We start from the raw sequence: 14474 nt of genomic DNA, 5'->3' as shown, positions 1-14474 counted from the left end.
TTTATTTATTTATTATTATTTTTTTTATGTAAATTTTATTTATTTATTTTTTTTATAGTTATTAAATTTTATGTTTATAGTTTATACATTGTTGACCTGCTAAGCAGGTCAACTTGTAGGTTTCCAATATTAAAATAATAGATTATATCATAAATATGTAAGTGACATCATAAAAATTTGTAAATAACACAAACTCGAGTAAATGACCTCAAAAAATTTGAAACAATACAAAATTACGTCAATTTTCACAAACTCACGTAAGTGATATCACAAAAATGCATAAATTAGCATAAATTTTCCGTAATTAATCTCATAAATTTTTGTACAACACAAAATCACGTAAGTTTTCACGAAATCACATAAGTGATCTTACAAAAATGCATAAATAACACAAATTCGAATAAGTGATCTCAAAAAATTTGGAACATCATAGAATCTGTGATGCCCCAAATTTTTATTTTTTAACATCAAGGGAAATTAAATAAACAAAATGACTTAATAAACTAAAAAGTTGACATCTTAATAGGACATTCCAGCTCTCGTACATAACCAAAGGTTCAAATAATATTTAATAAAAACTTACGATTATCCAAATACAACATCAAATGAAATTATAAGGTCCTTAATAGCTAATTTATAAGATAATAAAGTTATTCGACTTTAGTTATGATTTCAAGTCAGCTAGGGCTCTACGTTAGCGTCAACTCCATTTCAGCTTCAATTATTTCCTCACCAAAACCTGGCATAAAACGCCAGGGCAACAAAAATATATGCCATGAGTTTTGTAACACAGTAAGAAAACATAACCAACCTACCATTCTTTTTAAGAGAAAAATAATGAGATTATAAACATGAGATAACAATATAATTGTAAGCATAAATTACAACCATTAAAATAATTCCAATAATTTTAATAAATTAGGTGACACTCGAAATCTCACCAAAGAGATTTAACTTACCAACTACTAAGCATGGCAACGGTTAATTTGAAACCCTCCCTTGGTCAAATATTTTAGTGTTACCAACCGTAACTACCAGGGATGCCCACGTTCGGAGTTATATACCCAAGTAGTAGCATCCGTGGTCTGCCCCAAGGAAACGGTCTGCCAGGGGTACATAATCTCCCTGTGTGCCACCGGCACATCCACCCTTATTCCAAAACCAAATACCGAAAATGGTTCAAATAAGTCCCGTGCCATCTTAGAGTTTCGCAACACAATTTACGTGAGAATTCTCAAAACTAGGGCTCACCCTGAACAACCGGTATTGATCGTCAATTGTTAACTTTATATATGCCGTTAATCATTTCAGTTAATTTTGATATTACTCACAAATAATTCTAATTTTTAATCACAATTGATGTTATACCAACTCATTAAAATTCCCAACATAAAATATTACATGTCACATAATAATAAATAAATGTACAACATTTAAATAAACAATTTATTTAAACCATGGTATGAAATAATAATTTAGATACAGAGAAAATAAACCAAAGTCACACGTGCATGGATTTTTAATTTACAATATTAGACTGCCACAATATTAAATGAACCACAATACACCCATACATGGATTACTAATTTACTATATTTGATGAATTGGACCAACACAATAACTGATTTTTATCCGAATAAATAATTGAAGTCATGATCTTAAACCTGTCTAGAAATTTTCAGGTTATACCTTAGGTAATAAAAATTATAAATAAATTATTTATACAGTTCTAAAATTCGTGAAAATGTACAGAATATTCAATAAATATGTTTGGGTCATTTTTCAGAAATAAATTCCCAAAAATAAGTTATAAATAATTCTGTAAAATTCCCAGAAATTTTATGACACAGATTTATCACATTTCCTTAAATTAATTCCATACTTAAATTTTATAAATAAATTCCATGATCTAAAAATTTATTATGAAACTAGACTTCTCAAATTTCATTTTTTTCTTAGAAATTATCAAAATTGGTTTAATATAAAATTTTTAATGATTTTTCAAACACATAACAAAATTTGTCTATAGCTCCAGATTTGGTTAAAAATCTGTATAAATTCATACAAAACTCAATAATTGTTGAAAAATTTTGTGGATGAACTAGACATCATTATCAACAACTTTGTAGAATAAATCATCTTCAAATTTTGAGTATAAAATTGTCTAAAAATTAGTACAACTTTCTGACAGATTTAAAGGGCCAAATAACATCTTCAATAATCTTTTTAATGACATAAACTACACATGTAAGTCCAAATTTGATGTACCATCATAAATTTTCATACAATTATAAATAAAATTTTTATCTACAAGTTTAGACATTTTATCATATGTATATAATTTGAAAATTTCAAATATATAAAAAAATGAGAGGGTTGAGAGGGTTTTCTTACTATGTTAGGTTGCTAGCGATTTATCGTTTGAATTTGATTTATGATTCTGATCGTAAGATATGACCGTCTTGGCTCCATGATCGTCTTGTTGAAATTCACATTAATCGGACACGATCTAACCGTTGATCTTTCATTGGATTCTCTTAGAACCTTTAGTTGTTGATCATCATCTTAGACTTAGAATTTGCAAGATCTAACCCCAAAAATGGATTCTGCACATTGAAAAACCTAAGGGTGGTCATCCCCAAAGTCATAGGACTACTCGATTAACCTAAAGGTACTAGGGTGCACCGTAGCACCATGGGCCGAGAAACGTTGGATAAAATTTAAGCTCATCTTCTCCAACAGCCGTAGCATGCACGAACAGAAGACCCAGAATTTTAGTTTCAATGTTACCAGTTCAAATGCTTGTATCTTCTTCATCATAACTCCGTTTTATCTTATTTTTCTGTCATTGGATTCAACTCACGACCTAGTTTTTGGTTCACTACTTACACGCCTCGTTCCGTCTCTTTTTGCATGCCGTCGGATCTCCAAAATTTGACAAAAAATAAGATTATTTTCCTATCGTCTCGGACATTTTTTTCGAACCATCTTTCGGACCCCATAACTTTCTTAATTCTTAACGGTTTTATTTTATTCTTTCGCCAATCTCTTCAAATTACTCCGCACTTCATCTTACATGACCTATTTTTCTCAATTCTTCCTGGAATGGATGGTTTTGGCATGCCAAAAGTAAGCCGAAAACCAACTTTTGAAATTCAAAGTAAACTTCTCTAACTTTGTTTCTTTCTCCTCCATCTTCCTTCTTTTTCTATTTCTTCACCTACAACACTTTGTGAATGGTGGTTCTAGATGATAATGGAAATAGGTGATGGTGGTTGTGGCGGTCCGATGGTGCGCCAATGGTGGTGAAGTTCGCGGGTTGATGGTTCGGATGGTGGTAGTATGGGTTGAGGCCGTGGCTATGGAGGTCGGGGGAAGAGGAAAAACATAGATAAAGAATGAGAAAGAGAGTTTTGAGAATGAGAGGGGGAGAGAAAGCGAGAGAACCGACGGAGAGAGAGAGAAAGATGAAGCTGGAAGTGAAGCAAAAGATGAAGAAATATAAGGAAACGTTAGACTCAATTTATGGGAAGAATTGAGAAAGAGTAAAAGAAGATATAAATTAAAAAGAAAAATGCAAGACTTGGTGTATATAGCATCTGCATATCCACCACATTTTCTTTTGATACAGAAGATGGTTGCACGTGGAAGGTGGGCGGTGAGAAAATATGGGGAGCAAACCCATGGTTTCTGATTGGATTTTAGTACATAAAATATTAGGTTCTAGTGTAATTTGACTAGAAAAAAAAAATGTAAAGAAAAATATAATAAAAATATCATACGGTTCAGAAATTAATATTGAGTAATAAAGTCAAAAATATTTTATTTTATCTTATTTTGAATAACTTTTCAGTATAAAAATATACAGACTGTTAAATTCAAAAAAATTGTGAATAATTACTTAAGAAAATTAAAATATATATTATTTATTTATTTTTATTTTTTTTTAAAATACAGGGTTTCACAGAATCAGTAAGTTTTCACAAATTCACATAAGTGATCTCACAAAAATGCGTAAATTAACATAAATTTTCCGTAACTAATCTCATAAAATTTTTGAATAACACAAAATTACGTAAATTTTTACGAAATCACATAACTGATCTTATAAAAATGCATAAATAACACAAATTCAAGTAAGTGGTCTCAAAAAGATTGGAACACTACAAAATCAGTAAGTTTTCACAAACTCACGTAAGTGATTTCACAAAAATGCGTAAATTAACATAAATTTCCCGTAACTGATCTCATAAAATTTTTGAACAACACAAAATTATGTAAATTTTTACGAAATCACATAACTGACCTTACAAAAATGCATAAGGAACACAAACTTGAGTAAATGATCCCAAAAAATTTGGAACAACACAAAATCACATAATTTTTCACAAACTAATGTAAGTGGTCTCATAAAAATGTGCAAGTTAACATAAGTTTTTCGTAAGTGATCTCATTAAATTTTTGTGAAACACAAAATCACCTAAGTTTTCATGAAATTACATAAGTGATCTCACAAAAAATACGTAATCAACACAAACTCGAATAAGTGGTCTCAAAAAATTTGAAACAACACAAAATCACGTTAGTTTTCACAAACTCACGTAAGTGATCTCACAAAATGCATAAATTAACACAAATTTCTTGTAACTGATCTCATAAAATTTTTGAACACAAAATCACGTAAATTTTCACAAAATCACGTAATTGACCTCACAAAAAATACGTAAGCAACACAAACTCGATAAGTGATCCCAAAAAATTTGGAACAACGCAAAATCACGTAAATTTTCACAAAATCACATAAGTAATCTCACAAAAATTAGTAAGTTAGCACAAATTTTTCGTCAGTGATCTCATAAAATTTTTGTAGAATACAAAATCACGTAAGTGACCTCACAAAAATGCATAAGTAACACAAATTCGAGTAAGTTATCTCAAAAAACTTGGAACAACAACTTTTACACTTTTAGGTTTTATTAAACTAGACAGACTAAAAAAATGAAAATAAAAATACATTAAAAATTTTGAAGAAAAAGTTCACTAAAGAAATAAAAAAAAAAAGCCAAAAATAGTAGTTTTATTTTTTATTTTTTTTGGTATGTAGTGAAATTCCTTTTTTTTTTAATAACTTTTAGATTCTTCCACACCAGAAAGATAAAAAAAGCAATTTTTTTTGACACATTAAAGGGTTTGGGATTATCTAAATAAGTGCACTTCTTGACTTTTTATGAAATATGGGTTGAGTTTGGGTTGGGTTTGAAGTGATGTGTTAGAGAGGTGATATGACTTAAATAAAATGATGTGATTTAAATATGATAATGACTTTTTAACTTTTTTTAAAGATGCCAAACCAGCCCTAAAAATAAATAAAAGAAGAAAACAAAAGAAAAAAATTCAAAAGAAAAAACTTTTTAATTAAGGGGCTAGGATTGTAAAAATCGCTTGTGGCACGTGGGTGGCCTGAAACCCGCCCGCGACCCGAGATGGACCCGACCCGTTTAAGCCCGCTTGAGCCCAGGCCCGAGCCCAGCTCCAGCCCCTGAGCTAGGGCTTGAGCCATCATTTTGAAACCTAGCCCAACCCGTAGGCCCAGTCCATCAACCCACTTAAGGCCCAGCTCGGTCCGCCTGAGACCTAGTGTATTTTTTAATAAAAAATAATAAAATTTAGATAGAATTTTTTTTTTTTTAAAAATAGTCAGGCCTGCCCAAGCCCGAGGCTAGGCTCGAGTCCATTGGGTCGGCCTAAGGCCCAGCTCGCCGGCTCACTCAAGGCTCGAATACCCCTAGGCTTAATTTTTTGGCCCATGGGTCGACCCACCCGGCCTGAATTTTGGTGGGAACCCGCGAAGCCCGACATGGGCTGGACCGGGCCAGATTTACACTTAGAGCCATTTGAAATTGACTATTTTAGATTACTTTTTGATTGTTTATAAAAAAAGACATGAAAAAGTAAATAATAATAATAATAATAATAATAATATTATGATAACTTATATTGTCTTTGTCCTAAAATATTAGTTGCTTATTTTATTTTTTATTATCCAAAAATATTAATTCATTTTCAAAAATCAAGAACTATAATAACATGAATTTTCTATTTTATTTTTTCTTTTAAATTCATACACAAAAAGTATAATTATGACAATTAATGTTCTCAAAAAATTTAAAGGGTAGCTTTGGAAGGTTAGCATTCTTAAAGTGTAATAATTGTACTACAAAAAAATAATAATAATAATTCACAAAAAGGATTAATATTTTGGGACGGAAGGAATAATGACTATTTAACTTTTTAATTAAAAAGGAGTAGTGCTATTTACTCCTACCTTTTTCTTAGGATCCCCTACATCTTTTATTTATTATTATTTTTTTAATTCTAATTTTGTCCAAACATAAAAAATTTATTTTTATTCCCATCTCTGACTTTTTAACCTTAATTTTTCAAACCTTAACCCTAATCCCACCAACCATCCCCATCTCACCAATATCGAACGCTCCCCATTTCGACTAGCAACCTCTACTACTATCACCAACATCACCCCTAGTCATTAACACCCCTACCCTTACTCACCAACCACCAACAATGCCACCACCTACACCACTTTTAAACCCTCTTTCTCTTTATTTATCTCTATTTATCTATCTCTCACTAGATCGCAATTGCAATCGCAATCACTGAAGATCAGTAATGGTGGCAAATTTGCCCTTATTGTACGATTGCACGACTGTAGCGCTGCTTGCGATTTTCTTATATTTTGTTCAGTAGTTCAAGGTCGAACCATTACCGTTTGTTCGGTAGTGGTTTTTTGAACCAAGCGAAACAATTTCAAATGAAGAAAAATCGAATATGAGCATGTGAAAGAGGGCTCCAGGATAGTTGTATGTGTGACAGCGATGGCAAATGACTGAGATTGGTAGAATAACAAATTTGGGTGAAAGAAACGAGGTGAAGAATCGCCGGTAGAAGAAGGGAAAGGAAGATGAAACTAAGGAGATGGATCGTCGGAACACAAAAGTCGCTGGTGAGGAGGCAGCTGAAAGAGAGTCTCCAATGAAGGAGAAGGGTTGTGGGAGAGTTGCCGGTGAGGGAAAGAAGTTGCTGAAGGTAGGAGGAGATTTCCAATTGAAAAGTGTTGAAATGAGAGTTTAAAAGGTATATTTGGAATTATGGAAGGAGCCCAAAGAAAAATAAGAAAATGAACAATTTTGATGGTGAGAGTTCAAAGAAGGAGGTCTTAAAGAAGAAAAGTATAGACATTTAGCAACTCCCTTAAAAAAAAAAGAAAAGAAAAGAACTTATCATTCCAAAATGTCAAATAATCGATCAAGTCAACCAGACATATACACAAGGGAGAGACAATAAACCCCAAAGCACCTTGAAAAACAAACTATGAAAATGGCGTAGATAATATTGACTAGATAATACTAACTAACAAATCAAATTACTGCTGGGATTTATTCCTAGCATTTCCCTTGGCTTGTTATTATTTTCCAATTTATTCATCATGTACATTACAACTATTACAACCTGGTTGATCTCTTCTTCATTGGAACTGGTTTTGGATCTGTTCATGCACCCCATTTCACCTCACAAGAACTCAAATAATGCCGACCGTAGATTTCTCACCAGATCCTTCACCGTCATACGAAACTCATCATCCATCTGCAATAAAATTTTCCAACATTTCCATTATATTTTCATTTTCAAGAGTCAAACGATTCAACTATGTAAGACTTGGTTCAGATGAGTTCAGAAGTGGAAAACTTGGGCAGTTTGCATCGTGGACAGTAGACTTGTTTATATAAGCATTAGGCTTCTCACCTATTATAATCCTACTTTAGATAGTGCCTTGGGCGCCATCTCGAGTTTATTTTAATAATTTAAATAGTTCATTTTATAATATATATCGGGAAAATTATTTATGCAAAAAAAATTAAATTGATCGAATATTAGTTATTATATGATTGATTGTAACTTTGATTTGTCATCAATAAAAAAAAAAAGAAAAAATTTGCAATTTAAAGAAAATTATATGATCAAACCGCATTTGTCTTAGAATTAATGAATGCTTTATTCTAAAAATTACCTATTATTATTTTGAAGAGAAATATGATCTAATTATATAATTATCGATATCCGATTAATTTAATTTTTTTACATGGACGATCTAATCGACAAACAGATAAACAATTTGAATTATCAAGGTGAGGGAGTATTGTTGGGCCTCTGTGGGCCCACCACAGAGTCCACATCGATGATCTAAACCGTTAATGTTTAAGACTCATTGAGTACTTTATCCCTGAAAACAATTACGGTGATTGGGTATCAATAATCACTTGATCAGATTACATTTGTATTAACAATTTGTTTTTAAAATGATAATTACTGTTGACACATATTTAATATAATCAAGCGGTTATTCGATATCCAATAAATGTGAATTTTTGTAAGAATAAAATACTCGTCGAGTCTTAAAAATTGAATGGTCCAAATTATCGATATGGACACAGTGGTGGACCCATTAAGTCTGACATCACACTCTAATTTGATTTCAAATTGAATAGAAGCCAGGGCATCAAGGTGTGCTCCCAATGCACCAACCGGACTTGTGAAGTTCGATGTAGGACTGGAGTCCGCAGAGCAGCAAGTTCCTTAATGTAAACAATTTTGACATCTAAAATCATCCATGATATTTATTAACTTTTTTTTAAGGATTTTAAGTTCTACTATACTAGACTGAGTAAAAAAAATTCTATATATGGGGTAAAAAATTCAATAAACACCCAAAAGAAAAAGCAAAATAGAAAGTCAAAACCAGTTGTCTTTCCATAACAATATAGGTAGTATAGATATTTTAGATCCTAAAAAAATGAAGAATTGTAAGAAAGGATTAGAATTACCTGGGCAACAACAGTGATATCCATAGCATATTGGCCAAAAGGCAAGAAACTGCTATTGACAACACTCAAATTAAGCCTCTCTATTTCACTGAGTAGTTTCACAGCAAACCCTTTTTGCTTCTCACAGTGGATTCTAATCAGCACACTCTTTTCTGAAATTCTTGCTTCTATTTCTGGCAGTGTCTCCTTAAAGTGTCCGTGAAAATTCTCGTCGCAAGAAGATGTGTCATCTTCCGCACAAAGCTGAGATTTCTTCACAAAAACAACTGATTCTTCGGATTTCTTGTTGATTTGTTCCTCAAGTAATTTCACATGTTCTTGAAGATGTTTTAAGTACTTTATAGCATCTCCAAGTACAGAAGCTTTATCCATCTGTAAAACCAACATTGTCAATTTTGGTGAATGTTGGTTAGTAAAAAGGAAAATGTTATGCACAAATGGAGCCCAATAATTTTAAATTTACATTATATATTTCATCTTCAGAATAATTTTTTAAGAGATAAAAATTTATAGTACTTGACATTGAAATTAAGGCCAAGTTTCGCAAGTTCAAAATAATTTAAAAAGTCAAAAAATTACACAAAAAATAAAAAAAATCATTACTATTCACAAATAAAAAATATTTTATATATTTTTATAATACAAAAGTTTGATGGATGCTATCAGCCGTACTTGTGAAGCAGGAAGGCCATTATACACTTTTTGGACCAAAAAAAAAAAAAATTATATATGTAAAGCCATAAAGTTTGATGGAAATGTCGGATCCTTGGGGGCCCACTAAGGGTTCCGTTTTGATAATCCGAACCGTTCAATATGTATAACTCGTCGAGTAATATATACTTGTAAAAAATCACGTTGATTGGATATCGTTAACTATATGATCAAATCAGTTTTGTATAAAAAAAAGGATGGTATGACAGTTAACTGTTGAAAAAAACTAATCCGATCATATAACTATCGATATTCGATTAACGTAATTTTTTACAGGCATATAATAGTCGACGAGTTGTACATATTGAACAGTTCAGATTATTAAAATGAGACCCATGGTGGTCCCCACGGACCGACCATCACTGTCCAAACACTTTGTCCCGAAGGAGGCAATATTTTTTGTGTAAGACATGCTGGGACAGGAGGACAGCCGTACAACTACTCAACTTTCTTTCACTATACATTTTATTTGTATAATTTTTTATTACACATTTTTTCGTAAAAAGACAAAAAATTAACTCAAATATTCATATTTTTTTCTCAATTTTTTAATTCAAAAAGATAAAAAATACGCTTATTTAAAACATTTCAAATAACCCCTAAAAATAAAAATAAAAAAAAAGAAGAAGAGTGGAGCGAGAGTGGTATAAAAGCAAAATAGAACTTTGTGCCATTAGGAGTATCCATTAATAAATACAAACCTTGGTCCATCGTTGACTGTTGCCTGGGGAGAAGCAATTAAAACTTAAATAATTGAACTGTTGATCGTTTAATAAGGTGTAGAAAATTTGACCAATTAAACTTATGTAATTGAATTACTTTAATATCTTGTTATATGTATTTGAGGATTAATCAAGTTAGACTGGACAGCCATAAACTCAGCTTTGAGGTGGACTAGTGAGCTCTTTAGTACAATTGTGTGGATTGGATGATACATCTATCTAGAAGACCCAAAATGAATGTCTTTAATCAAAAAAAAAAAAAAAAAAAAAAGGGACTTCGGCGTCTTGGTTTTATAAAGATTGTCTGTTTAAATTTTATGAAGGAGAATTTGATAGGGTAAACTTTTTTTTAAAATTAAAATATGAGATAAAAAAAATTAATATGTTTGGATGACTTTTTGATTTTTTATATAAAAAAAATGTGCAAAAAGTATAAACAAAAGAAAAAAATCTTTGACTTTTTTTTGTATATTTTGTTACTTTTTAATTTTTTAAAATAATTTTTAGATTAAAATAGCAAGTTACCAAATAATACCTTACAATTAACTCTTACTGATAAATACATGTGACAAAGAAAATATATCTATAGCTAAAGAGTGTATATGTTATATTTTTCATAACATCACCAAATTTGTACCAAAAAAACTTTCACTTTATAATATATGTTTGGAATGGGCTAAAATAGTTTATTCCAAATTAAAATAATTAATAAAACAAAATATCCCATCACATTACTCTTTATTTTTTTTTCTATGTATTTTTATAAAAAACTAAATACCTAATTAAAATAATTTATTTCCAAACTGATCCCATAAAAGAGAGTACACCTTATCAAATCTTTCTCACTCTCAATAATGGCCCCGTTTGGTGTAACTGTTAAAACAACTTATAGATTATAACTTAAGAGATTATAAATTATGACTTTAATCAGAAGTCGTTAATATGTTTGGTGTAACTGTTGGATTATAGATTTAAGTTACTGAGTAGTGTTTGTTAAATAAGCTGTGAAATAACTTTTTTAATTAATTTTTATTTTTTGTTTGTCTACATTTCTCATAAATAATAATAATAATAATCTATAGTCTATTTAGGTCTTTTTCTATTTTTAAAAAAATAAAAAATAAAAAAATTTAAGAGCATAACCATAAATTAATATGTCCACAGCAGAAGTTGATAATCAGAAGTAAGGGTGAACAGCTTCTCAGAATCAATTTTTTTGAGTTAAAATAAGCTGTTAGAATCAGAAGCTGTCTGAAATAAGTTTAACCAAACACTCCAAAATAACTTTTTCAAAACTAAAAGTCATAAGTTAGCTCTGAAAAGCTGAAACAAACACCCCCAATGTTAGGTATACTTTCTTAGTACAGTATTGAGACCCAACTATTTATTTAAAAAATATTTAATTTAGTTTGATGTTAATTATAATATATATTTTTTTATATTATATTTGATTGTTTTAAAAACCTAATAAATATTTTAAAATCTATTTAGTGACAGTTAGTGTGTGTGCGCGCGCGCGCGTGAGAGTCCAAGAGACATCAGTACACTTTGCCTATTTGGTAAGCACCTTTAGATTACATTTAGAATAAAATATCACACACTAATCAAGATAATTTAAGGATCATAAATCTTTCATGAAAAACTTTTCATAATTCCTAACATTTTTTTTTGGTAAGTGGCTTGCTCGGTGAGTTTATTTGGGGGTGGTCTGTACTTGGTATATTCCACTTCAAAGACGTGTCTTTGTTTGTTGTTGCTGCAGTAAGGTATTTTGGGTATGTTATTTTGTGTCTTTCACATTTTATTTGAAAATAATTTACACGTCTATTAGTGAGATATTTATTTTTGATTATTTGTAATTATTTAAAATTTATTTAAAAATAATTTGTGAGACTATTTGTATTTTGTTTGTAATAGTTTAAAAATTCTTAATTGATAGTGAAATTCCCTAACCCACATTAAAAAAATTACATAAAATTTTTGTATTGTTATTATAATTTATTTTTTCATAATATCTCTATTTCTTTCGATTGAATCATGTGCTATAAAACTCAAATAAGTCACTTCATTTTAACGTCCTCTATTGAAGGGCACCATTATGTATGAAAAACAAAAAAATCAATTATGAATCAAATAAATGCAAGAGTAACGAGAGAGAGAGAGAGAGAGAGAAGGGGGGGGGGGGGGGGGAGTAACGCAGTACCTTCTTCAAGCCAGGAACAATGGCAGAAAGAGCAATGAAGCGTTGACTGAGATTCTCTCTCCTCTTTCTCTCTGCCATTACACGATCTTGAGCCTCCAAAGGAGTTCTAGTAATTACAGTGCTCGACGACCTCTTCTGACCAGCTTTTGGTGCATTATTCATGTTTTTATTAGAAACCACCTCGTCCTTTGTCTCCAAATTATTCTCCACATTTTCACACAACTGTTGGTGCTGAGGATTCCCTGACGGCGAGCTCGGCGGCGAACCCAAATCCGCTAAATAAATGTCCAAATCAGATGAAGTGTTTGGGCTAATAACTTGTTCAGCAGCAAAGCCAGTCACTTTGTTGCGAGTGTTAGTTTTGATTTGTTTTGTCGGTCTCCCGAGGCTACTCTCACAAATCTCAATAGCTGATAAACCCCCGTTTAAGGTTGTGGCAGTAGTGGTGGTAGAGGTAGTGGTGTTGGTGTTAGTGTTGTTGGTCTTTGGATTCAAGGTAGGGCAAGAAGTGTAGCTCCCAGAAGAAGAGGACTTTTGAAGATTCTCTCCCGGTCCCGGTACAGTATCTAGTTGTGTAAACTCAACAACAGAGTCGAATACATTTGAGTTTGTTTGATACTGTTCTATGAAGTTGTAATCTTCCATTTCCTGTAAATATCAAAACCATAAGAAAATTATAATTAATGGTTTTGTATGGGACAGTATCAGTGAATATCGGTATAGAAGTTTAAAAAAATAAAAATAATGCATAGTAATCTCACCAGTTCCGAAATCCATTTTTCCAATGACATATCCATAAATGCAGTTCCTTTCTTTACTCAGACTTGGGCAACTGGGGATCCTGCAGAGAGATTAAACGCACATGACTTAGAATTAAAGGCATCAAACCCAATAATTGAAGATTTCGAATCCTTGGGAAATTTTAGGATTCACATTAGAGAAGAGAAAAGAAAAGAAAAGAAAAACAAAGAAAGAAAGAATAGTTTCAAAGCATTAAAACTCATTTCAGAGAAGATGGAGATTTATATCTTCTTTAGCAGGTTCAAAAAAACATCTTAAAAAATTTTAGATTTCAACAAGAGTGTTATAGGCAAGGCATTAAAACAACGCACAAAGCAAGTTCAACAAAAGTTGGAGACTCTTTAAGGTATACTTAAAAAGAAGAGCCAAAAAATGGAATAATAGACAAAAAAAACAAAAAACTAGAGGATCAAAACTCCGTATATATGCACGCATTTACATATAGCTGACGGAGAGATGATAGATGCTTAATTACCTTCTTCAATGAGCCACTCCTCAGTTGCCGAGTGGAGGAGATCAGGGTGGCTTTCTTTTATAGATGCGCGATCACCTCGACTCTCTCTCTCTTCTCCTGCTACCCAAAATTAACTCAGTAATGTTATATAGGTCCTGTTTGAAATGAGTGTTTAGGTTAAAGTAATTATATAGAATAAAATAGGTTATTCTAATTAAATAGAATAAAATGTCACATTAAATTTATAATCATTTTATGTTTTCTTTTATAATAATTAAAAAATCTAAAATACTTATTCTAAATAAGACTTTTTAACCATAAATTAAAATAGTTAAAAAATTAAAAAATTAACTCACATTCCAAATGAATCCATAATAAAACATTTTTACATAATTTTTATATAGAATGAGTTCGCTCACTATGCATCTTTTATTTTAAAAAAAAATACAGATAAATTTATTTATAATAACGATAAAGTTTTTGTTATTAATGAATTTTTAACTCTTTTAAGTAATTTTTTTTACTTTTTTAAATATACTTAATATAAATACAATTGAAAAGTATAATATTTGTGAAAAATAAACTTTAAAAAATTCTCTAAATAATAAAATATAAAAATACGAAAATTCAATACATATTCATATTTTTGTGTATTTATTGATTTTTTTTTTAAAAATATAAAT

General features: G+C 30.8%; 1 protein-coding gene across 1 annotated transcript; it reads right to left on the bottom strand.

Annotated features, from left to right (window-relative positions):
* Positions 1 to 7269: 7269 nt before the first annotated feature.
* On the bottom strand, positions 7270 to 13917 carry LOC114260128 (transcription factor bHLH18). Its single transcript, XM_028200181.2, has 5 exons — positions 13813 to 13917; positions 13298 to 13377; positions 12537 to 13184; positions 8901 to 9272; positions 7270 to 7662 (listed from the first exon to the last, which is right to left on the bottom strand). Exons 2-5 carry the CDS (start codon positions 13331 to 13333, stop codon positions 7588 to 7590), a joined length of 1131 nt encoding a protein of 376 aa, XP_028055982.1. The 5' UTR covers positions 13334 to 13377; positions 13813 to 13917; the 3' UTR covers positions 7270 to 7587.
* Between the last annotated feature and the right edge of the window lie 557 nt (positions 13918 to 14474).

This window comes from Camellia sinensis, chromosome 1 (assembly GCF_055761805.1).
Source record: "Camellia sinensis isolate YWXY chromosome 1, ASM5576180v1, whole genome shotgun sequence".
In the NCBI taxonomy this organism is placed as follows: domain Eukaryota; kingdom Viridiplantae; phylum Streptophyta; class Magnoliopsida; order Ericales; family Theaceae; genus Camellia; species Camellia sinensis.
This window is presented reverse-complemented; position numbering and strand designations above follow the sequence as displayed.